At 42.0% G+C, this 26,621-nt stretch overlaps 1 protein-coding gene across 2 annotated transcripts in view; it reads left to right on the plus strand.

The window, feature by feature from the left end:
• BTBD7 (BTB domain containing 7) overlaps positions 1-26,621 on the plus strand; it is a 74,758-nt gene that overhangs the window by 22,892 nt on the left and 25,245 nt on the right. For both annotated transcript variants that reach the window (XR_013832208.1, XM_079947963.1), the window contains exons 2-3: positions 3,559-3,747; positions 9,534-10,613. Coding sequence is in view for 1 of the 2 variants with exons in the window: in XM_079947963.1 (XP_079804089.1) it covers positions 3,666-3,747; positions 9,534-10,613 (1,162 nt within the window). In the remaining variant the exon portion in view is untranslated. The remainder of the gene's footprint in view (positions 1-3,558; positions 3,748-9,533; positions 10,614-26,621) is intronic.

Raw genomic sequence — 26,621 nt, forward strand, 5'->3', positions numbered from 1 at the left:
ATGTATTAGATACTGAACTGACCCTATTTATAACTGATAAGTATCAGTTGTGTAAATTGAGGTATATATGTTAAGATATTTTGTATTGCACTCTTGTCAGTCATTTAGAGTGAAAGAGTAAATGAAAATCTGCTATAAAAGCAAAGTTTCATGTTTCAAAACGTCTCCTAACAGTTTACTGTATATGCATTTGTTTGTTCTTGCCCTTCGTTATTCCAATAAAATACAAAGAAGTTGTCTTCTATCTGCCTTCCTTCTCTTACTTTTAAGTTTACAAGCTTAGACATATAACCCATTTCCTAAACTCTGGAGAGCCAGGAATTTATTGACAGCGTAGGGAATTTTTCCACTTTCCATCTTTGCTGATGTTACTGTTTCTTGGTTGTCTTTTGAAATTAGTCTTTTGCAGTATCCGGATACTGTTGCAAAAGGGTCTCTGTGGAGCTCTGACAAAGGATGTTCTTTATTTCTGTTAGTGCAGGCTCCCAAAATATTTTAATTATTGCGCATTCCCAATCATGTGAAAGTTTTACATTTTCAACACCGGTTGCTTATTGCTGGGTGTTTTTTGCTCATGCTAGTTGGGCCAAGTTCCAGCGAACCATGATCTTATAGAAATTTCCCTTGAGATTCATGCAGAACTGTTAATTTGTAAAAGGAATGGTTTCATTTCAGCCAAATGTACCCCACAGATAAGAAAAAAGATCGGCCCCTGTGGTTGTGGAGGCATAATGCACTGCTTATGATGCAGTATGGTATGTTGCAATTTGAGAAAGGTAAAACATGTTTTTCTGGAACAAGTCCATTTGATCTTGTCCCCTTCACGGCATTGCTGACCATGGTCCATTTTAATTGAACCTAAGTAGATGGCTGTAACTGTTTTTCTTTGCAGACAGGACCCAACAAAAAGTGGTGACCCTTTGTCAAAGAGAGTTCCTACTTGCGCCCATGTGCATGGCTTGGGTTACTGGGGTCATGTGGCCAAAGCAGCACAGTATCTCAAGATCTGTCTGCTGTTTTACTCACTCTCACACACCCAGTTTTTTGTTAGACTCAAAAGCGCTACAGGGAAGGGAGTGCCTCCCTTGCTTCACATACAAGATCCTACATGCAGCACATCTCATTTTGTAGGTTTACATATCACAACTCAGTTACATTGACTTACAACCACACACATCTCTACTTTTTATTTTATTTCTGAAAATACTTCTGTACTGCTTTTCATGTGGTTTACCAAAGCAGCATACAGGTTGATCAACAATGTTAGGTTAAAACAAAACAGAATATACCAAATAAGTTGCATAAGCACAATAAATAGAGCCAGCAATTCCCAATCCACAAATTCCTAGGTGAACAAAAGTGTTTTTAATTGTCATCAGAAATATGTTACCGAGGTGCCTGCCTGGTCCCTGTGGGGAGACTGTTCTATAATGCAGGCACCACTGCAGGGAGAGCCCTTTTTCTGGTTGATGCCTGGTCAAGTAGAGCAGGCTGAGGCACTTCCAGGAGGGGTTCCTCTGAAGATTTGAGTGGCTTGGCAGGTTCAGGTGGGATAATGCATTGCCTTAGATAATGGGGTCTTACCGTAAGTTATTTTGAGCTTTATAAGTCAATACCAGAACCGTAAACTTGGTTCACAAACAAATTGGCAACCAGTGCAAACTGCCAATCAGAAAAGGGTAAATGTAAAAAAGGTAAAGGACCCCTGGGTTATGGGGTGCAGCGCTCATCTCGCTTTAGGCCGAGGGAGCCAGTGTTTGTCCATAGACAGCTTTCCAGGTCATGTGCCCAGCATGACTAAACCGCTTCTGGCGCAATGGGACACCATGATGAGTGCCAGAGTGCATGGAAACGGCATTTATCTTCCCACCACAGTGGTACCTATTTATCTACTTGCACCGGTGTGCTTTTGAACTGCTAGGTTGACAGAAGCTAGAAGAGCAATGGGACAGAGTAATAGGAGCTCACCTCATCATGCGGATTCGAACCAAGGGTATAATGTACTAACAGCCTTCTTGGCCCCAGTATTTGGCCCCAGTTGTAGCTTTTGATCAAAGCCTAGGAGCTGATGCCCCCTATAGAGCAGATTACAGTAGTCCAATACAGTAGTACCTCAGGTTTAGTACTTAATTCGTTCTGGAGGTCTGTTCTTAACCTGAAACTGTTCTTAACCTGAATCACCACTTTAGCTAATGGGGCCTCCTGCTGCTGCCGCGCCACCGGAGCATGATTTCTGTTCTCATCCTGAAGCAAAGTTCTTAACCCGAGGTACTATTTCTGGGTTAGCGGAGTCTGTAACCTGAAGCGTATGTAACCCGAGGTACCATTGTATTTGTCCCAAAAGTGTATATTTTTAGGACCCATCTTATTTATATGGGTGCAAGTTGTTTTTAATGGCTTTTAATGTTGAGACCTGCCCTGGACCTTGGGGTGAAGGGCGGGTGATAGACAGACAGACAGACAGATAGATTTGTAACAGCACTTTTTGGGTGCTCATGAGTTGCATAAAACCACTATACCTTCACATCGGAAACGTTTATAGGAAGTGATTTTTTCCTCAAATGTCATTTTGAATATAAAAATGTACATCTAAACAACAATTAAAGCTGGGGTAGCATCATCAAAGGCCCAGGAGGGCCTGAGTTGAACAGATACCGTAACTTGGTATTAAATGATGGCATATTTTCAGCACAAGGAAAGTGTGCAGTAAGACCTGGTCCCTCATATACAGCACTTCATTGCCTTGAGAACCCAACCAGTTAGAAACTTGGGTGTATATAAGCTAGGCGCCAAACAGCACCTTGAATCTAGGTTGTGGTTGCCCCAACAGAATATCTATTCACCAGGTGGTTGGATTAAATGACCCTTGTGATCCCTTCCAATGCTACAATTCCATCATTCTATGGTCTCTATTGCTTGACTGTAGCTTGCTCTTACAACAGTGTACTTGTCCCAGTATGCAAGAAGGAGAAACACACACAGTGGAAATGGAAATAGTATTAACTATGGAGTAAGGCAGAGGTTTTTAAACTGTGGTCGCTAACCTGGCACCCAGAAATCTCCATGTATTTGCAATTGGACACACGCCGGTAGCAAAAAGCACCTGGAACCCAATTTTTCACCAAGGTACTTAAGGTCCTGCATGGCAATCCCGTGTTGGGTTAAGCTGACGGAAATAGTGGCTGACCTAAGGCCATCCATTGAGCTGGGAAATAGGATTGTCTTGAAAATGTCCATATTGGCTACCACAGATTTTGCATTTATTTAAACTGCTGTGGTTTAAATGTAATGTGTGAAAACATTTTAAACATTTTAAAGCTGCACTATTCCCCACTGAATACAGTGGGATTTACTTCCATGCAAACATGCATAACATTGGGCTACCAATCTCTTAAACTGTAGCAGCACTGCTGATTTTGCTCTTGCATTCTAAATGTGTTTTTCTCACTCAGGCATTTGTCATAATGAATGTTCTCTTACTGAATTAAGTACAGTATTAAGTACAGCTGTGTCCTTGGGAAGACAGCAGTGATTATGATTATTATTATTTTTGTTTAGAAATGGAGGCAAAGAACCTACCTGAGCCATGTCTTGAAGTTTTATAATGGATTATGGAACTGTGTGCTGATGAGCCAGCAAGTGGAATGCCTGAGTGACTGAAGAAAATGGGTGCTAATGCTTCGAACTACCCTCATTCGTGTTCCCCAAGGGTAGGGGGAAATTCTCAGGCACAACAGACATTCATAGGTAAGTTTCTCCTGTCTTTAAGTTTTAATTTCCAGGGCATAGGTTTTCTTGTGATATCTGTAAAAAGGAGAGAAAGAAAGAAAAGAAAGAAAGACTAGCAAGTTATATAGATCTAAGATACTAGAATACTGTGAACTTTGTGGGTTCACACAATTTCCATTTATTACGTTTATGAGTCATTCTGTAACAATGTTCTCTGAGCAATGAGCAAATAAAAGGACTTAACAAAATCATAAATAGACTCAAGTAAACACTAAAAGCCAACAACCAGGGCAGTACAATGTAACTCTAAGCATATCCACTGACATAAAAGCAAAATAACAGTCTTATAAGGTTAAAACATGCATCCAACCAGCAGAGTTTAAAATTCTTTTCGGCACTAAATTAAGGTTATTCAACCATCAAACATCAAAACATTTTTTAAAATGTAAGGTTAGGGAGAGCATCCTGTAATTGGGGGGGGGGGGCACAGTAGTGAAGATTCTCTGCTTGTGTAGCCAATCTCTAAATAGGATTAAGAGGCATTTGACAAAGGGCATTCATTGATGATGTTAGGTGTATACATGCAGGTTTAATAGGTAAAAAACAGCACTTTGATTTGGCCCCAGAACTCAATCTGGAGGCAACCAAGGTGAAAAAGAACTGGTCTAATATGTTCATAATTGGTAACTACCATGGCAAAATGTGTTTTTATCTGCTTTGGATGTACTTTTTAATTATTACATTTGGAATACTTACCTTGAATTAAATGCATTGTAGTACTTATTCAAACTCCCTGGATAGCAAAATCAAAAAGTGTCCATACAAGGTGACAATGGTCTCAATGTCAAGAGAGCATGCCTAGCCTCTCCCAGACTCCCTCACTAGCTCCTCCTCTCAGGTGCAGCAGGAAGGTGTATGGAAGTTTTCACATCTCTTTTAAACCAGCCACACTTGTTGTGATGTCTGAAGCCTGACAAACCCATTGGCCTTCTTAAGTATGGTTAGCTGAAACACGCCAGCTTCAAGACATGGGTTATGCAGCTATCTTGTTCCAACTAACCATAGTTAAGACCAACCACAGTTTAGAATGTGGCCATAATGCTAAACTGTGGCTAATTGAAATCAGAAGTAAGAATTCCCAGATTGCAGATTTTTGATCCTAGAGATATATCATTCTATTGTTGTAGGTTCCACATGCATGTTACATCTAGGCTTATAAGCAAGCAGCAGGGTGGGCTGGCGCAAGTCCCACTGTAAGTAAAGTATATGTGCATTAGGAATAGGAGTGAACAAGGGTCACTTTAGCTTTATTGGGCAATCAGCTACCCCTTAAAATACAATTTGCTCAGCTGTGTGTGTAAGCTGTGGCATGAGGAAGTTGTTCTAAAGTTCAAAGTGTTTTGCAAGTCAGTTTCTCATGGATAAATTTTTTCTCTCGGCTGCCACAAAATAAAAGGCCAGATCAGATAAGGAGAACGCACTTAACAAAAATGAGTTTCCACCCCCCCCCCAACACTGTGGGGCTGGAAACAGGTAGGAGACTGCAGATTTCAGAATTAAAAACTAGGCTTCCTGCAAGATTGGTGTTTGAACTCCATGATTTTGTCAGATTTTGCCTCTGGCACAAACTTGGAATAAGTACACTATTAAAAGAACGTCTCATTGTTAGCCCATCAGACTTAATAGCAAGATTGTTCTTGCTCAAGGTAAATCTTGGGTATTAATTAACCCTAAGTCCTTTGGAGGCTTCCCTTGAAGCCTCAATTACTACTTGAATATTTCCAACTTGCAGCAAGCCTGGTTTTTGTTCATTTTTCTCTGGAGCATTTTTTGAAAGTCATGTTAGATCTTTTTTGTTTGAACTGCCTTTTAGGATCCATGGTAAAATGGCCCCAGGTGTGTGTAGCAGGAACAAGGCAGGGTTTGGCTTCTTTTTCAAGCTTTCCTTTAAAAAGTTACAACCAACTTGTGGAATTGAACAGGGAAGAGTCTGAGTGCAAATCCATATTAAGAGGGTACTGAAAGTAATTATAATAAACTTGCAGAGTATCTTTAAAATGGATTTCAGGACAGTCCCAAAAGTATTGTTCTATGGAAATGTAAGAATTGTTGTTGAGTTGCTTTCTTGGCCCTTAATTAAAATGGAACAAGCATATCTATGTAGGATTTTATACGTAAGCAAAGCAGATTTGTTTCATGCTTTCTGTGAAACAATGAAACTGTTGCAACATAACGTAATGTTGCCGAGATTCAGCACACCCTCCATCATAAAGCTTGCAGATTAGTGTAACCTAATCCTCTTTGTCACACAGCTGACCTATCCTCCTGGACCTCCCAGGTGGAAATGTTGATTTGTTATATGTTAAATTGTTACCTGGCAGGGCATCCTCTAAACATGTTCTGTCCTGGACTCACCCATTTAAATGGTAATAGCTGCTGCAGGACAAACTTCAGGAGGCTTGGTTGCATATGATGTCATCCCTGACTTGCCTAGTCTTGATTGGCGTTTCACATGACCTCCCCCTAGCAACAATTATTGGTTCATTTTGTAGGGGTGGAGCAACAATTTTGTCAAATCAACTACAGTTTGTTTTAAACAGAGTGTATCATGGGGGAGGGTGCTTTCTTTTTTGATCCCATGAGCCAGGCACCTTTTGGTTTGCTCCATAATTGAAATAGTTTAGAAAAATTAATGTTTTGGAACTTACAAGCTTATATCTCCTGCTCAGTAGTATTATCCAGTCCACCAGAGGAAGGATTTTGCCTAAGTGAGGGTTGCTTTTTATGTTGTACCTATGTACTTCAATCTAATATAATCTATTTATTTTAAAGAGTTCTTACTGACTAGTTATCAGTATTAGATTTCACCTATGTTGTTAACACAGTCATCTTAAGACTGCTTGATTATGCACTTGGCTTCATGCCCAGATCAGCAAGAGAGCTCAGAAACTTGGTTAGATGAAACAGGGCCAGAGACCTTGCTTCTCATGCCTTCTGTTTTTGTTTTGTGGCCTATCCAAGACACCATAAGGCGGTGGCAGCTAAGAAAAGTAGTATTTGCTAGTGGATTAAAACTCTGTGTTATACTTGGGCCAAGTATATGATACTTACGCAAAAGCACAAGAGAGTGAAAAGCAATATAGAAGCTGAATGAAACCATTGTATGAGGAACCTTTGCATGGCATCAATTTAATCAGATATAGATATTGTTACGTAAACATGCATCAGTTTGCCTTGAGGTGCAAACAGTTTAAGACAGAAGTGCTTTCTATGTCTGTCATGGGACTACAAACATTTCACATTGTTAGGTGCTACCTCCCTCCACCAGTAAAACGAGATGAGTGCCGCAACCCCAGAGTCGTCCACGACTGGACTTAACGGTCAGAGGTCCCTTTACCTTTACCATAACATTCTTAAGAATGAGCCTCAGATTTTTAGATGCTAGGCTTACCCAGAAGATTATGTGCATAGAAGAAGGTTCTGAATTGGTCTGCAAGCTGATATTTTGACCTGACGGGGAGTCCAATTTGTCCCACAAAGTCATTTTCCTCAAACCACCTGCCCATCACCTTACATCACCTGTGTCCTCATTTAAGCAAGAGGGCAGGCGAGAAGACAACGGAGCCTGTACATTGCAGGCTTAGAATCATAGAATCATAGAGTTGGAAGAGACCACAAGGGCCATCGAGTCCAACCCCCTGCCAAGCAGGAAACACCTCTGCTTAAAGACCTCCAAAGAAGGAGACTCCACCACACTCCTTGGCAGCAAATTCCACTGTCGAACAGCTCTTACTGTCAGGAAGTTCTTCCTAATGTTTAGGTGGAATCTTCTTTCTTGTAGTTTGGAACCATTGCTCCGTGTCCGCTTCTCTGGAGCAGCAGAAAACAACCTTTCTCCCTCCTCTATGTGACATCCTTTTATATATTTGAACATGGCTATCATATCACCCCTTAACCTCCTCTTCTCCAGGCTAAACATGCCCAGCTCCCTTAGCCGTTCCTCATAAGGCATCGTTTCCAGGCCTTTGACCATTTTGGTTGCCCTCCTCTGGACACGTTCCAGTTTGTCAGTGTCCTTCTTGAACTGTGGTGCCCAGAACTGGACACAGTACTCCAGGTGAGGTCTGACCAGAGCAGAATACAGTGGCACTATTACTTCTCTTCTCCCCACCAATGCTCTCTTAAAGGAGAAGCATGGAACTTCTACAAAGACCACTTCTGCCAAGTGCCTTAAGGCTCCTGTGTGAGTCTTCACAGGCTCATGTGGAAGTGTGGGGATTGTCTTAAAGGCCTTTGCAAACTTGCTGTTTGAAGCAGTCTCCCTCCTTTTAAGCATTGCTTGAGTGATGTTAAAAGGAGGGGGGCACTGCTTCAAAGAGTGGTTTTGCAAAAGGCTTTCCAACAGCCCCACCCACACTTCTGTTTTCAGGCTCCAGAGGCTCACATGGGACTGCAGGAACTGTCTTCAACCCCTCTGCAGTCAACAGAACAGTTTTGCAGCAGTTGTAGGTTCCCATGAGCCAGACAACCAGGGTGCATGGAAATCCCATGCAAGGGATATTGAAAAGTGGGCAGCAGTGCCCACCTGGCAGTTATGCACCACTATAATGGCATGTGATTGCCCGCTTGCCTGTCAGATTTGCCCTGCGAGGCCAATCCCAGTAATGATCTGTCCTGTGGAGCCACTTATCTCTGTGATAAATGATGCAAGCAGGATGCAGTTATCTTTAAAATAAAAAAAATGTATCTTTTGTAAGATATCTCACTGTACTGGCTTTCCAGAAGACCGTATATGACTAGCAAACATGGATAGTCCTCAGAAACAGGATAATGAACAGACATAAAATAGATAAAAATAGTGAAATCACAGGAAAGCAAGTGGGATTTTCCCACTTAGTCACATATTCCAGATAAATGATTATAGTTTCAGGCCAGTTCTCCTTTTCGTAGCTGATGTGAAAAGGAGGAAACTCAATCTTCGTGTTTTCTAAGGCATTGGTCTTTAACCGATAGGTTGGTACCCCTCTTACCGAAGACAAGACAACATTGCCAATGCTATTTTCTTTTTAAGAGAAGCAGAAAGAGGGGAAGGGGATCTGATGAGAGTGAAATGGGAACATTCATTGTTTTAAAAAGTGTCTCTGTACTACAGGTGAGGGCTAACTGTTGGTCCTAGGTCTGACAAGTGGAAGACTGCCAACTTAAAATTTTTCCTGTGCATGTGACTGCTTTTGTGTCCATGGTTGTTGACTTGGTTGGTCCACTTTTTTTGCTCTACCTTGTGCCTTTATAGAAGGTTTTTGTTTTTATTATTGTGTTTTGGCAATTTGCTATTGTAAGTCACTTAATACTATAGATCAGGTGTGCAGTATAATTGTATAGCCGCTAGCATTTATTATTATTATTATTATTATTATTATTATTATTATTTTATTATTATTACTACTACTATTTGTTGTTGTTGTTTATTTCATTTCTGTACCACTTTATATAACATAAATTCATAGCAACATAATTAACAGGAAACTAAAATATTGTCTTAAAGATTTCAGACTAAAGCATTACAAAGGAGGTCATCTACAGAATGCACATTTAATGCAGCAAAGTTTTAAAAAAATTAACATTTCAAAAGAAAACATTACTTAAGGAAGTTAAATATAAAATGCACCTTTTAAAAGAGCACAATTAGCAAGAGAATAAAATATTATCTTAAGCATAGAACATGCTCGCTGCACACATTTAACTACCATGTGTTCCAGGGTTTTCCGTATTAGATCCACACACAGTTCTCCTTTTTGTTTCAGGAACATCCTCCTATTCTCATCAAGGCTATGGCTGTGAATCCAAACTGTATAGCCTTGACCATGGCCATGAGAAACCTCAAGACAAGAAAAAGAAAAGCTCTGGGCTTGCCACCCTCAAAAAGAAGTTTATTAAGCGTCGAAAGTCTAGCCGGTCTGCCGATCATGCCAAGCAGATGCGTGAGCTACTCTCAGGCTGGGATGTTAGAGATGTCAATGCGTTAGTGGAAGAGTATGAAGGAACATTAGCCTTAAAAGAGCTTTCTCTACAAGCTAGTTTGGCAAGACCAGAAGCCAGAACGTTGCAGAAAGACATGGCTGAACTGTATGAGTTCAAATACTGTACGGATGTAGATCTAATATTTCAAGAGACTTGCTTCCCTGTGCATCGTGCAATTTTGGCTGCAAGGTGCCCATTTTTTAAGACCCTACTTTCTTCTTCACCGGAGTACGGTGCAGAGATTATAATGGATATCAACACAGCTGGCATAGACCTGCCCATGTTTTCTGCATTGTTACACTACTTGTACACAGGAGAATTTGGAATGGAGGACTCGAGATTTCAAAACGTTGACATCCTTATGCAGCTCAGTGAAGAATTTGGAACACCAAATTCTTTAGATGTTGATATGCGAGGGCTGTTGGACTACATGTGTTACTATGATGTGGTTCTCAGCTTTTCATCTGACTCTGAACTGGTTGAAGCTTATGGTGGAAGTCAGAGCTGCTTAGATGAGGAGCTCAGAGCGCACAAAGCTATAATTTCATCACGATCCCCGTTTTTTCGACATCTACTACAGCGGAGAATACGGACCGGTGAAGAAATCACAGATCGAACGCTAAGGACTCCAACAAGGATTATACTGGATGAATCTATCATACCAAAAAAATACGTGAGAGTGATTTTAAACTGTATGTACACAGATTTGGTGGACCTCTCTATTTTGCACAGCAGTCCCTCAGTGGGGAGTTTAAGCGAAGTTCAGGCTCTTGTAGCAGGAAAGCCAAACATGACAAGGGCTGAAGAAGCTATGGAACTTTACCACATTGCTCTCTTCCTGGAGTTCAATATGCTTGCGCAAGGTATGTAGTAATTTTATACCTTTCAGAACCTGTTGCCCTACTTGAATCTGAATGCAAATTTTAAGTTCGTCCCTTGGCTGTAGTTTCTGCATATTGAAGGCTGTGCTTATAGCCATCTCACGCTAGCTAGGCAAAAATGTCTAAGGTTAAACTTCTGTGAGTGATGCTGTCAAAATTGGAATTATCAACTGATTAAAAGAATCTTAATTAAAGCTTGTATAATTAATTAACTAAGTTCATTCTTACTTGGAAGCAATTTGCTCTGTCTTTAATGGGATTTGCTCCCAGATAAATGTACATAGGATAGCAGCCTTAATATGTATAAAGCTGAAGAAAAACAATACTTCTTTCAAAAAAAGGATAATTTATTTGCATTTAGATCATGCATGCATGTGTCGCAGCAGGCACCAACTTAAGAGCAATTTGTATATGTGTGTAAGAGAGAGGGTTATTATCTCTTACAAGATGGCACCAGGTTTTTAAAGTAATTTCACAAATATGTTTTAATGGTGCCGGCTTCCTGGCTGGAGCTCTTCAACTGATAAAAAGACTAATCAACTAAACAATTCCTAATGTGTACACGACAGCCTCCAATGGAAGATAGGAAGCTACCTTGTACAGTGGTGCCTCGCAAGACGAAAAGAATCCGTTCCGCGAGTCTCTTCATCTTGCGGTTTTTTCGTCTTGCGAAGCAAGCCCATTAGCGGATTAGCGCTATTAGCGGCTTAGGGGTTTAGCGGATCAGCTGATAAGCGGCTTAGCGGATCAGCTGTTAAGCGGCTTAGCGGCTTAGCGGATCAGCTGATAAGCAGCTTAGCGGATCAGCTGATAAGCGGCTTAGCGGCTTAGAAAAAGGGGGGGAAAGGAAAAAAACCCCACAGGAACTCGCAAGAAAATAGGAAATTCGTTTTGTGAAGCACCTCCAAAATGGAAAACCCTTTCGTCTAGCGGGTTTTCCGTCTTGCGAGGCATTCGTCTTGCGGGGCACCACTGTACCAAATCAGCCTATTGGTCCATTTAACTCTATATTTTCTGCACTAACTGGCAGCAGCCCTGCAGGGTTTCGGGGAAGAGTTTTCCCAGCTCTATCTAGAGCAGGGGTCAGCAACCTAAGGCCCATGGGCCACAAACAGCCCACAGGGGTCACTTAACCAGCCCACAAGCCACCTCAAACCGAGCCGCCCACTCAACGAGTCTCGGCGCTAAACCGACGCACCATGGGGACTCACTTCCGCGGTGACAGAAATCGCGTCTGCACATGTGCAGACGCCGGAAATCGTGCACACACTCACATGCGCACGCAGTCTGCCCTATAGAGGGATCTCTGCTGGAGTGAACCAGCCCAGGTGTGGTAAACCTTGCCAACCCCTGATCTAGAGACACCAGGGATTAAACACGGGAAGTTCTGCATGCTTAGCATGTGATTTAGCAGCTCTTTGGAGGCACGCTACCTCCAAAACAAACCCTAAGTATGTGTGCTTGGGAGTAAGCTGCACTGAACACAGTGGATTTGCTTCGAAGTAAATGTGCATTGGATTGCACTCTAAAAAAAACAACTACTTGTGCAAGGGCTTGCACATACCATGCTGTCAGTGTGGAAACAGCACTTCCTTTGACGGTTTTTGACATGTTCTTTCTAAATTACTTTATTTCGAACAAGAAACAGGAGTCTGGAAACTCTTCTCCCCCCTCTTTTTACATGGGTTCAAGAAGTAGTGTTGGGTAAGATCAGGACTGACTTGTTTTTATTTTAAAAACATGAGCCCTTCACAGAAATCCTTTCATGTTTTTGAATATTATCTACCAACATGTCCGTAGATTCTCAGGAATGCAAATTCAATGTCAGTTATGATTCCCTTTCAAATTATCCCAATTATTAGAACATCAGAAAATTATTAGAACATCAGAAAACTTTTTAAGCTTGTGAGGGATTTCCCTGTTGAAAGTATACTGTTTAAAGAAATTTTATAGGCCAGTGGGGAAAAAATGAAGGTAATATTTGCTTTACAGCACTTGTGAATTGCAGTGTTAATTGCTGTTCCAGGGTTCTTGGGCTTAATCATGCTACAGCAGGTTCCCCATCAGGTTGGACAATGTTTTCAGAAGTGGATCTGCTGCTATAGCACAAGAGTGGCGTAGGAGGGGAATCTGTATTTTAGTTGGAGAGATTACAGTGTTCATGCATGACTGTAGGGTTCTCTGTATAGAATGTTTGGATATTACTCTTGTCATGTAATGATTTAGATACACAACTCAGATTAGGAATTATGCCATACTCCAAGTATGTGCTTGTTATAGTTGACCAGTGCTCGGGAATTCAACCCAAAATATGTGATCAACAACTCAAATCCTACTTGAAAAAGGGTGTTCTGTGGTGAGGGTGGATTGAGCAGTGGTGGTGGTGGTGAAAAGCACTTTGTACAGTGGTACCTTGGGTTACAAACACTTTAGGTTACAAACGCTTCAGGTTACAGACTCCGCTAACCCGGAAGTAGTCCCTCGGGACTTTGCTTCAGGATGAGAACAGAAATCTTGCGGCGGCAGTGGGGGGGCCCCATTAGCTAAAGTGGTACCTCAGGTTAAGAACAGTTTCAAGTTAAGAACAGACCTCCAGAACGAATTAAGTTCTTAACCAGAGGTACCACTGTAATGATCTATAAATGCTTAGTATATATATTAATGCAAAATATTAAATGCCTTGGGCAACTCACTTGAACATCATCATCATAATTCTTGTTTTTTAGTGGAAGCCAGGTCCACAAAGGCTTTTCAATGATAATTGTTAGTCTTTAAGGTGAAAGTGTTGTTTGCTTCGGACAGACCAACCCTTTGGAAATTTTACAGTAGGGAAGCAGTTAGGCAAATATGGAACTTGTTCCAGTGCTTTGGGAAAGGCTAATGAGAATAAAAATTATGTTTGAAATATGCAAGGGAGTTCTGTTTTCAATTTAAACATCTGCCACCCCCACCCCAATTTCATCATTTTGAGCATGTTGGTGACTATCTACGAGGGGTGGAGCTTGTTTTGTTTTTAGCCTCCAGTTGGATGAGAAAAAGAATTTAGGCAATAGAACAGGGCTATAGCACTCTTTTAAAAAAATGGTTTTTTTGTGAAATGCAGCTTTCTATACAAATCTCATTAAGACAAAGCCCCTTGGCAAACAGGTGTATGTGGCTGTACTGGGAAAACGTGATCAGCCACAGTCCTGTTTTGGGGGGTTAGTACAAGGAATCTCCAGAGCCATACACTGTAATGTTGATGGCATTCTGCCAATTGACTATTTCTTTTCTGAGGGATTGATGTCTATTAGTGGAAACACCAAAGGCAGAGGGAAATTTTAGTTGCTATGGGAATAATACCTGAAATGCCCCTATGTTCAAGTCGTTAATTTGTCATCTATAACATCTGCACACTTTTCACCTCTCAATTTTATTTCAAATATCATTCTGCAATGTAATTCATGGAAACTCTTAAATGATTTCTTTCTTTTCTTTTCTTTTCTTTTTCTGCACTTAAAATCAACCTTAGCTTTAAAAATAAAAATCACAGCATAACCCCCTCCAAAGAAACGCTGAATGATGTGGTACTTTATTATAGACGAAATCAACATAAGATATTAAAATGCTGTTTTTTCACTTCTGTGCCACAGATTCTTTGATCTGGTTATACCAGTACAGGACTGAACCCCATCCACCATTTTTGGGAACTCTTCCTCCACTACCACTCACTGTGCTTCTGCCTCTTTTCTGAGAAATTTTCAGGGGGTTGGCATGGCGCACACTACTCAGTGGCCCAAAGTGTGTATGTGTTCTTCCTTTAACTGCAAAACATCACCATGTGATCCTTGTGCAGCTCTTCCCCCACCCCCCACCCCCAACTAAACTCTTTGAGCTCCAGAGGCATTCTTTGGAGCACAGCAGAGATCTTACTGAATATGCAGAAAATTTGGCCACAGTACTTCAGGACTTTGGGAAATGTTTTGGGGAATGTTTTGCAGGAAGGATGAACAACCAGTGAGTCTACAAACAGCCACACACAGATTGGGATTTTTGCAGAACACACATTTACCTTGACCACCTATTGATATTTTGTTTAGCCATGTCCTCCTTTTCCACAGCAAACTGTGCCCAAAATGACTCACAGTAAAACATTTAACACTATCAAAATGCCTACCATAGAGGAGTCGAGGAACAATAAGACAAAACCAACTGTCGATAAATGTTGGGGGGAAATCAATATTACATTGAAATAATCTAGACTTATAACAAATACTAAATCAAAATTATTACACAAGTGAATAATGTTAACCTAGTCCTGATGCACTCCAAGGGGCCACAGTCAGCTGGCTTACATACTGTTCAGAGTAGGCAGGGTCTTCAAACCAAGTGACTGCTCAGTAAGATTTCCTTGAAAGCTTTTATGATTTGGATTGTTCTGTACAGAACTAGAAGAAGCAGCCTGCTAAGGTATCCTGGTACCAAGCTGTTAAGTGCTTCAAATGTCAACAGCCACAATTTTGAACCTGGCTTAGTAGCTCATGGGCAGTCAACATAGATCTTTCAGCCCTGTGTACAAATATGTACAAATCTGGCTGCTCCATTGAGCATTTTGTACTAGCTACAGATTCCAAATTATGGCTTATAAAGACATACTCACTCTCTTTTCTCCTTTGCTTCCGTGGGATGAATTATTTCCTCTCTTCCCTAGTTTACCTTAGATTTGATACCAACAATGATTAACTAATGTTTCCATGTTAACCAGATTTTGAAATCAAGGTTTGTCAAATGATGCTTAAGGGTGAACCCTGATAACATGGAAAGAATGATTGTTCTGGTTCAGGTATTTGCCCTGCATCTTCCAGAGTGAAGACAAAAATTACCGTATTTTTTGCTCTATAAGACTCACTTTTTTCCTAAAAAGTAAGGGGAAATGTGTGTGCGTCTTATGGAGCAAATGCAGGCTGCGCAGCTATCCCAGAAGCCAGAACAGCAAGAGGGATTGCTGCTTTCACTGCGCAGCGATCCCTCTTGCTGTTCTGGCTTCTGAGATTCAGAATAATTTTTTTCTTGTTTTCCTCCTCCAAAAACTAGGTGCGTCTTGTGGTCTGGTGCGTCTTATAGAGCGAAAAATACGGCATTCAGCTTCTCTGATTCTCTAACCTCTTTTAAAGCACACCTTTGACTTCATTGTGCCTAAGTTTGTGTTCTTTTTTGTTCTCCTCATTTGGGTAGGACTTCATTTTTTTTAAAAAAGGATGTCTTCTTGCCTCTAATAACTTCCTTGACTCTACTCATTAACCATGTTGGCATCCTTGTGTGCTTGGTAGTATCTTTCCTGATTGTTGGTATACATCTGAGTCAAGCTGTTGTGGTGGTGGCTGGTAGCTCTGGACTGGTGTACTGCTAAACCATAATTAGTGCAACCAAGGGAAGAGTTGAGGACGCAGGTGGCATTGTGGTCTAAACCACTGAGCCTCTTGGGCTTGCCAATCAGAAGGCCGGCGGTTCGAATCCCCACGATGGGGTGAGCTCCCATTGCTTGGTCCCAGCTCCTGCTAACCTAGCAGTTCAAAAGCACGCCAAAAAAAGTGCAAGTAGATAAATAGGTACTGCTCCGGCGGGAAGGCAAATGGCGTTTCCATGCGCTGCTCTGGTTTCAGTGTTCCGTTGTGCCAGAAGTGGCTTAGTCATGCTGGCCACATGACCCAGAAAAACTTGTCTGCGGACAAACGCCGGTTTCCTCGGCCTGTAAAGCGAGATGAGTGCCGCATCCCCAGAGTCGTCCACAACTGGACTTAACTGTCAGGGGTCCTTTACCTTTAAGGAAAGAGTGGAGATTTCTGCTGGGGAAGTTCATTCCCTGTCTCAGTTATGCTGAAAAGTGCTAAACTTGCACCAAGCCTCTGTGAAAAATATGAAGGTGCTGAACATGCTTTTGAAATCTGTAAATGAACTCTTCGTGTCATTTCCCCCAGCCACAGAAGAGCTGGGTGCTTTAAAACAGCCTCATTCACTAAATATCCATATGGAGGCATTGTGTTTCCTTGAAGAAGATTGGATTCTTAAAAAAAAAAAAAAAGAACGATTGGCTATGCAGATTATGCAAAAGAGCTGACATAATTTCCTTGACGTATTGAGGACATTTTGGGAAACTTGAGAGCAGCAAGAGGCTTTTAAATCAAAAGACACTGGTTGCTGCTACTGAAAATGCGGTGCAAGAAGAACAGTGCACTGGCAACCTCAAAACTCCAGATGTCAATATCAAATTAGACTAGGGTGGGAAATCAATAAATAATTAGATTTGGGTGAGGAAGCCCTAGCGTTTGCTGGCTATAGCTCCTGAACACTTCATGGATACGTGCAGATTGGTGCTGCTGATAATTCATCAAGGTGGACACATTAATTCATGAGATAGCTTCTGTTTTATGTTCCACTCCGGGGATGGGTTTTGCAAAACCTAGTGCCTCATTAGAAGTTGCAGCGGTTGGCTGGAGAGAAGTGTGGGGCTCTCCTCCTTTGTGACTGTCGTCTTGCCTCTCGTTAATGGAGCTGTTATACAGGGGTGGGGAACTTTTAGCCTGTGGGCCTAATTAGACCCAGGCAGACCTTGAAGATTGGTTCAACAGTCTGTTTAGGGGAAACCATGTTGCCTTTCCCACGCCTAATGTCAAGCTGTGACTTGAAACTTAAAACCACAGCTAAAGTGGATCGGGTACCTTCTAAGTACACTCCCTTTGAATCCCAAAGTTAGTGCTTTCTGAACTTGGCAACAGAAAATGGTGCCAAATTTTTAAAAATGCCAACTTCTTGATGCAAAGGAAGCATTGGCAGCACTCCCAAGTTTTCCTTCAAATCATTGACTTGAATTTGATGGCAGGAAGGGCTCTCTGGGAGAAGTGGCAGGAGGAGGTGTTGACATGGTGAGAACAGCAGCAGTATTGATTTTTTTGGAGGGGAGGTGAAACTAAGAAGGGGCTGCTGGAAGGCATAAAGCAGCAACAGTTGTGGCTTTTTGCCACCTAGAGATCTTTGCCCACAACTCTAGGACTTTTGAGGTCTTGGACCACCATCTTGATTGAAGCAAAAAGTACTGAAAACCAAAACCATGTTTGTTAAGAACAGCAGGTATAAATGATGACATGCTGTGTGTTTGAAGGATCAGAAAACACAACTAGAGATTTAACATCTTGCACCATGCTGAAGGCAAGATAAGGTCTATTACTCTTTAAAGGGGTGGGGGCATGACTCAAGCTAAGAGCCCTGGGTTCATTCCCCGCCATCTCCTGTTGAAGTTCTTCACAGTTTTTAACATATTATGGCCTGGAAGGGAAGTTTTCATTGTTGGCAGTCCAGGATTTTGATTGAAGTATAGAATAATATAAGACCACTACAACAAATCTATTAACTCAGGTTGCATTAGAGCATTAAATTAGAATTGTGATACTTGTATCTTACATATATTCAGTTATAAGCTGCCCTGTGCTTTGATGTCTTCTGGAAGAAAAATATCAAGTTAATTTCTTTCTTGAGTGGGGAGGAAAAAATTATTTGAGGTCTCTGCCTGAGACCCTGAAAAGCTTCCATCAGTCCTAGTTCTGGCATTAGGATTAAGGTACCAATGGCCCCTAGAATTTTTATTTGTATGTCTTATGTGTTTTAGTAAATGAATCTTGTAATCAGAATAACTATGCTATTTGATCCCTTTGTAAACTATCCTGTATTCTAATTTGAAAATCAGCAATATGAATAAAAGTGTCAAATGGCTTGTATCTTGATTATACTAATCAACTGATTAAGCGAGCATCCATCATTCTCTTAATTGTGTGGAAACTTACCCCTTTTCTATGCTAGAGGCCATTTCGGCAGCAGCTGAATGCAGAGCCAACCATTATGAAGCTTTTAGTGACGTTATTTCTTCCAATAGAAATGTTGCCTTTATAATGCCATTTGAGGAAGTGGGAATCCAAACACTGAATTTGGAGACTTTATTAAACTGGTTTACTTGATCATATTGAGGTCATCTTTAGAGCTGCAAATGTAATATCTGTACAACGGCAAAGTTTACATTTGATATTCAGCCCACTTTTGCCTCTTGCCCTGCTCATCACTGGCATGTGGGCCCCAGAAGGCTGCTCAGGAGGGAACGTGGCCCTTGGGCTGAAAAAGGTTTCCTCATCCCTACCTTATACAGAGGGTAAAACCTCAGTGCCTAGGACTTGCTGATCATAAGGTCGGCGGTTCGAATCCCCGCGGCGGGGTGAGCTCCCGTCATTCGGTCCCAGCTCCTGCCCACCTAGCAGTTCGAAAGCACCCCTAAGTGCAAGTAGATAAATAGGTACCACTTTATAGCGGGAAGGTAAACGGCGTTTCCGTGTGCGACACTGGTGCTGGCTCGCCAGTTGCAGCTTCGTCACGCTGGCCACGTGACCCGGAAGTGTCTTCGGACGGCGCCGGCTCCCGGCCTCTTGAGCGAGATGAGCGCGCAACCCTAGAGTCGGTCACGACTGGCCCGTACGGGCAGGGGTACCTTTACCTTTTACCTTATACAGAGTCAGATCATAGGTCAATAGTGTGGAGCCTGTAGCCTTTAGATGATTGTTAGACTCCAACTCGCGTTGGTCCCAGTCAGCATGCCCCATAGTAAGGGATGTTGGGTGATGTAGCCTAGCAACTTCTGGAGGGCCACAGTTTCACCACCCCTGCCATAGGTCTGTGTGGTCTAGCATTGACTACGCTGACTTGTAGCAACTTTGCTATGTCACTGGTACTGGCCTTTCCCATCACCTTTTACCAACAATTTAACTGAAAGGGCTGGGCGTTAGTGTGAGACCTTCCGCATGTAAGATATATGTTCTGCATCTGATGTGTGGCCTTCCCTTTTCTTGTTTGATCATCCATAAAGCAATCAATGTTGTGTTTTCACAGTCTTTCCCCCCAGCTTTCCTCAGTTAGAACAGTTAGGTAAAGCAAGTGTTCTAAACAAGTTTATTCAGAAGTAAATCCTTCAACATTCAATGGCACGTACTCCCAAATAACTGAACAAGCTAGAACAAGGTCCTCAAGCTGACTCATTGTAACCCTACCAGGAAATTCCCAAATGCTGCCTACTCTTGTGGCCAATGAAACGTTATGGGGGAGACCCGGAGTTTGTTATAACACAGTGTCTTGAAAGATAGCCATGTTGAAATAAGGTGTTCTTTCCTGCACAGTTTCTTGTGTACCCTGAGAGAAAAGATCACATGGATATCTGTTTCTGAAATCCTGAGGAGAAATGAGTCACTTCCAACATAATTCAAAGAAACTAGCAATGTTTGTACCCAGCAGTTATGCAGCCAAAAACAAATGACCTAACCTACAGCCTGTCCGATAAGAAAAAGGAAACTGCTGTTTGGCTTCTTAGGAAGGCATTTTATTCCTTCACTTTGCTTTTGTATTTTTTTTTCTGCTGCAGTAAATATTAGATTAATTCTCTGCTCCATGCCTAAATCTATGGTAGGAAATGCTGCTTTGAAACAAAGGCTATGAGGCCAAAAGAAAAAGTAGAGCATAAATAATTTGCAAATACAGTACAAGCTTGTGTCTTAAAGTTGCCATAAAGAGGGGATTGGAAATGAGGTGAAAGAAAATGTGACAGTAAAAAAGCAAAGATTCTTGGTTTAAATATTGTCCTGCATTCTTCCTTAGAGAGCTGAAATTGGAACTGTTATGGAAACTGTGGTAGCAAACAAACTTGAAAGACTTGAAACATGACCTCAGTCTTGGAAGATCAGATAAACACTGCTGAAATATTATGGTGCATTTCTGTAGCTCTGCTGCCGAATCTCTTTCCTGTTCCCACTCCTAGACACACTGTCAAACTCCTGCCTTCCTCTCCCTCCCCAGCCATTCCATCATCCAGTTGTCAAAACAGTTGTTGGATGGCTACTGTTTTCTTAAAAAAAAAAAAAAAGTTTTGGGGTACTCTCATTTTCCTACTCATATTGAAATACTGCCCATCAGTGTGGCCAAACTTAGATTCACAAAATGTTTAGGGGTATGCACCCCCCTGCATCCCCCCAGAGAAAATAACAGCTCCTCTTTTAAAAGAGAGTGGCAGGAATATTGTGCTGAATCCAAAGAGAGCTGGTTCCAGCTTCAATTTCTGTGAAGTCTTTCTGGAGCTATAGATTCTAATGGGGAAGCTGCACTACATCCAGGAATTCCCAGACATGTCCTCTTTTGGGGGTGCTACATCCCCATCTGGGAGGAATTTTGCATTTTAAAGCAAATAGTCTGGATTTTTGGTTTCGTTTTGTTTTTTTAAAAAAATTGTGTGTGCGCGTGTGTGTGTGCGCGTGCAGCTCTGGTTCAGGCTCGGGATCTGGTGGGGGCTACCTGGGCTCTGGCTCAAACAGTAGTGGAGGGACTATCGGGCAATTGCCCTAAAAAAAACTCAACAACTTTTTGTGTCCGGATTTTCACCTCTTGAAATATGGCAACCCTAACTTCAGGTCTATAAAAGAATGTAAGTGGACCCATTCTGGATTAGACCAAAGGCCCATCTAGTTCAGCATATTGTTCTCACAATGGTCAGTCTGATGCCTATGTAACTCTCACATGCAGGATCAGAGTACAAGAGCACTCTTCCCCACTTGCAAATCCCAGTAACTGGTATTCAGAGGCATACAGCACCATATAAATGCCTTAAAGTCCATTTTGATTAACACTCTACTCATAAGACTATTTACACAGAGTATATTAATTTCCAGTGGTTTCCCAATGAGTATGTTCAGGATTTCAGCCTAAAAATGATTGTATCCATTTGAGAAGCTTAAGTGTGTTTTGTGTGTGTGCAGAGCACACGCAACGTAGTGGTCATGGCTGTAGCTTTGCCCAAGCTGGAATATATTTGCATTGTGCCACGTTAATGGAATTTCTTTTGACCGTCCATGAGGTTTTGTCTGCGCTTGCTTTTGGCAGAGCCCTGTATGTGCTGCATTGCTGAATACAGAGGAACACAGCAAGAAACTCTGCCCGTGATTCAAACTTGTCGTGTAAAATGGGCTATGTGTCAAAAACACGTCCAGCAGTGATTGTCACCATGGTTTGGCCCCCTTCTTTCTTAGCAGAAATCCTAAAGAACGTCTCCTGAGATCCTTATATTCCAGAGTGGGCTTCTGCTTTGTTAGCTTCAGGTGCCAAATCCCAGCCTCCCACCGCATGCAAAGTGTTTCTTTGACAGCCCCTGCTTCTGTAAGTAGCTTATGCCTCATCTTGGATGACAGAGAGAGGAAATATTTGTAACATGGTCTGTATAAATTTTTGAAATATTTGCATTGCACCACTTCTAAGCAGTAAGTTTCTTTTTAGTATTCCAAACATTAAAATGAATTCAAAATTGGTATTCCAATGTTGTTTGCATTAATCATTCTTCATGATTTTCCTGCTGTATCTGTTTCCTCTGAGGCATTAACAATTTCAAATGTTCATTTGCATGCATGTATTATCCTGTGCCCAAAAACTCACTGGATTTCACCGTGATTGAAACATCCAAACGTTAGATATCCCAGAGCAGAAAAGCTTATAGACTGAATCATGGTGCTGGCTTCAGAACAATGGATATATGCCAAAGTTGTAGATCACTGGAGCATGAATACTGAAATAGTCAAAGGACACATATCACAAGGCAGTTGTTTTTCTGTTTATTCCTTTATTCACTTAGTCTCAAGCCAGTTGCTGGCTTTAATCGTTTGCTTATCTTTTGAGATGCAGAAATAAATATGGTATACAGTAAATACACTAATGCAGTGAGAATGGAAGATTGGCCTGTTACACAGTCAAGTTATAATTGACATTTCAAAGAAATTGAACTCCAGCAGGGAAGCAATTTGAAAGCAATGACCTATTTTTCCCCCTGCAGCAGCCTGTTTGTGTTCTAGGAATGCAGGGCTTCAAACAAATACTAATGATCATTGACAGACTGTGTCCCTGTTTGCTAACTCTGCTGCCTTCTTTTCTGCCCACTCTTAACATTTCCATAGAATCATAGACTTGAAGAGTTAGAAGGGACCCTGAGGGTCATCTAGCCCAACCCCCTGCAATGCAGGATTCTCAGCTCAAGCATCCATGACAGATGGCCTTCCAACCTCTGCTTTAAAACTTCCAAGGAAGGAGAGTCCACCACTTTCCAAGGGAGTTCATTCCACTGTCAAACAGCTATCAGAAGGTTCTTCCTGATGTTTAGTTGCAATCTCCTTTCTTGTAACTGGAAGCCATTGGTTCAGGTCCAGCTTTCCAGAGCAGGAGAAAACAAGCTTCCTCCATCGTCCATGTGACAGCCCTTGAGATATTTGAAGATTGGTATCATCTCTTCTCTCAGCCTCCTCTTATCAAGGCTAAGCATACCCAACTCCCTCAACAGTTCCTCATAAAGCTTGGTTTCCAGACCCTTTATCATCTTGGTCACCCTCCTCCGCATACGTTCCAACTTGTCAATTTCCTTTCTAAACTGGGGTGCCCAGAACTTGACACGGTACTCCAGGTGTGGTCTGACCAAGGCAGAATAGAGTGGTGCTATTACTTCCCTTGACCAGGACACTATACTTCTGTAGATGCAGCCTAGAATAGTGTTCGGGTTTTTGTTTTTTGTTTGTTTTTTGCTGCTGCTGCTGCTGCTGCTGCTGCTGCTGCATCACACACTGTTGACTCACGTTAAGCTTGTGGTCTACTAAGACCCCTAGATCATTTTCTCCTATCTTACAATTGTGTAGCTGGTTATTCTTCCCTAAGTGTTGAACCTTACATTGTCCCTATTGAAATTCATTTTGTCAGTTTGGGCTCAGTTCTCCAATCTGTTATCTGCAGCACTCCTTTAATTCTTTCCTTCATGTTATTTATAAAATATGTTGAACAACAATGAGCTCAGGACAGAACCCTTTGGCACCTCAATAGTCCCTTTTTTCCCGGGATGTTGAGGAACCATTAGTGAGCACACTTTGGGTTCAACCAGCTACAACTCCACATAACGGTTACCTTGTTCCAGCCCACATTTTACCTACTTCTCCATGAGAATATCATGGAAGACTGTCAGAAACCTGACTAAAATCAAGATACATCATGTCCACAGCATTTTCCTGATCCACCAAGCTTGAAACTCCATCAAAAAAAGAAATGAGATTCATCTGGCATAACTTGTTTTTGAGAAATCCATGCTGGATTTCTTAGTAGACGCAGCATCCTTTTCTAAGTGTCACAGACCGACTGTTGAATTATCTGATACCTTTCCCAGTATAAACATCAAGCTCACGGTTTGTAGTTACCTGGGTCTTCTCCCCACCCCCTATTTAGCTCATGCAGAGGGTGGTGATCATTGTGATGTTGGAAACTTAAGGGCTTGCTCTGTCACACCCTTTCCTCCACAAGGGTGTTGTTGCAGTGATTCCAGAAGAGTGATACACGTGGAAGCTGTGCAGGAACTAAAAATCTGAATGCCTTTCTTAGAAAGGGCTCCTATTCATACAAGGTGCAGCAGTACAATTCTCAAGCTAAGGTCTAATTTAGACACAACAACTTTGGGCCCAGAAACCATTGTCTATCAACTTGAATATGAGAACTTTCAAGTTATTGGAAAGGAACTCACAGCCACTTTGCTTCTCCCCAGGTCTTTTTGTCCAACCCCGGGCTTGTGGTTAAGTTCTCCCCTCACTAACCATGAGTTGTTAGTGGCTAAAGAGCTTTGGCTTCATGTGATGTGTAAACTAGCTCAGTCTCTTGTATGTTGCATTCTATTTTGAATTATTGCAGTCGCAAAACTCATCTGTGGGAAAGGTGTTCTACTGAGTTTTTAAAGGATCAAAGCAACTTCTGGGTCTTGCAGATGACCAAGATGCTTCAGAGCTACATGTGAAGAGCTAACCTTTTTTAAAAAAACAAACTACATAAACTTTTCTCCCTCACCACTGTCATTATTTCATGCATAGCTAGAAGGCATAGCATGTTAAAGAAGCCAGTTGCTGAAGTCTGCAGTAACTGGAGTTCTCAACAAGTCTACTCTGTTTTGAATTTGCCATCATGTAATATATCTTGATGTGGGACGCAGGTGGCGCTGTGGGTTAAAGCCTCAGCGCCTAGGGCTTGCCGATCGAAAGGTCGGCGGTTCGAATCCCTGCGGCGGGGTGCGCTCCCGCTGCTCGGTCCCAGCGCCTGCCAACCTAGCAGTTCGAAAGCACCTCCGGGTACAAGTAGATAAATAGGGACCGCTTACCAGCGGGAAGGTAAACGGCGTTTCCGTGTGCGGCTCTGGCTCGCCAGAGCAGCGATGTCACGCTGGCCACGTGACCCGGAAGTATCTCCGGACAGCGCTGGCCCCTGGCCTCTTAAGTGAGATGGGCGCACAACCCCAGAGTCTGTCAAGACTGGCCCGTACGGGCAGGGGTACCTTTACCTTTACCTTTAATATATCTTGATATTATACATAAATGAAGGGTGCTGTCCTGCTTGATTATTTAAAATTGGCGCCTTTGCTTTTGTTTTCAGAGGGTTGTAGATTGCACATTTGTTCCCAGCAGAGTTCATTAAGTTCATGATTGGATAATAGAGGCTTCTGTTAGCAAAACAAAAGCCTCAAAAGCTGAGTTTCTTTTAGCAACAAATGTTTGTCAAGGATGTACAAAGCATATGCTAAAAACATTAAAATTATGTGCCAGTATAAATTACGAAAGTGAAATAAATCGCCTCCCTCCCTATACTCATTTTGCATACTCTAGTCTATTTGGTTTCCTCTGGCTATGGAGAGAGGGAAGGGGCTCTGATGGACACTGATACTTTAAGGCTCTACCTAGTTCTCTGCACCACCTCCTGATAAGTCATCACATATTGGGTGAGTGCATTCAAGCCTGCCATCACAGCCATAAGATCTAGAAATTTATGCTTAAGAAGAAACAAAGCTGAGGTTCTCAGGATGCTGAATTGGGGTTCATCTATCATGCATCTTCCTTTTTGGGTGTTATTGTCAACGTGAGCCTTGCCACACATTCTTGGTTACTAAAAACATATTAGCTGGTTAGTAGCTTTGCATTAGTACAGATTTTTCCCTGTTAGCAATTGATTGTGGGCAAAAGCTTTTTCTTGAGGCTTTTTCTTCAGCAGCTTTTTAGCACAGGAGAAATTGCCACCCCATTTTAATCACTTCAAAACAAACATATTTAGAACAGTTGCAAGATTTCTCTTTTTGACCAGCTGTTTGTTCCATTCCTTGTGACCAAAAATATATGTTTTTCATCTGTCTCCTTCAAGACCTTGAGAGTTATTTGCCTGTAAACACGACAGTTTTACAACCAGCTTGTACACAATTGCAGTGGAATTAAGCAGAAAGAGAATCCTTATGCAAGATTAGATGCAACATCGTGCCTTTGATGAAAATTCATTTGCCTTGTTTAGAAACGTTAAGCTGTTCCTCAAACATACTAGCACAAATCTCCTCCTGGGCCATGCTGGTCTAGTATCGCACTTGCCAGTAGAGCTTTTCTGATATTTTCCCTCTAAAGCTGAAAGGACTGTTACAGTGGAGGAGCGGGTTGTGTAGTTTGTCATAGTGGCTTCTTGGGCCTTATGCATCATGGTTAGGATTTTTTTTTTAAAAAAATGATTATTTTAGAATAAAGTTGAAGAGCCTCTTTTTCAGAGAAAATGGGAGATGAGCCAGAGATGACAACTTGAATAAAATATTGAGTGCTGGGCAGGTAAGCCCCACCCTGATCATTTGCTCCTGCAGACAGTCCATTTGCCTCCATTGGTGTCACTTCCCATCCCCAAGCCCGGCAACAGAGCAGCGGTGGGCAGGGGAGGGAGGGAGCTGGGGAGTGTGCGAACGAGTGCTGGCTGGCAGCAGTGTTCCTTGAAGGCACTTTCTCACAGAGGAGGGGCAATGGCAGTGCCCATAAACTTGGTGGGGGGGCTGGCACTCTCAAATATTTCATTGGGGGGCAGAAAGGATGTGGACCCCTTATGAGTTTGCTCCCTTGAGCTGAG

This window comes from Podarcis cretensis (assembly GCF_951804945.1).
Source record: "Podarcis cretensis genome assembly, chromosome: 1".
Lineage (NCBI taxonomy): Eukaryota > Metazoa > Chordata > Lepidosauria > Squamata > Lacertidae > Podarcis > Podarcis cretensis.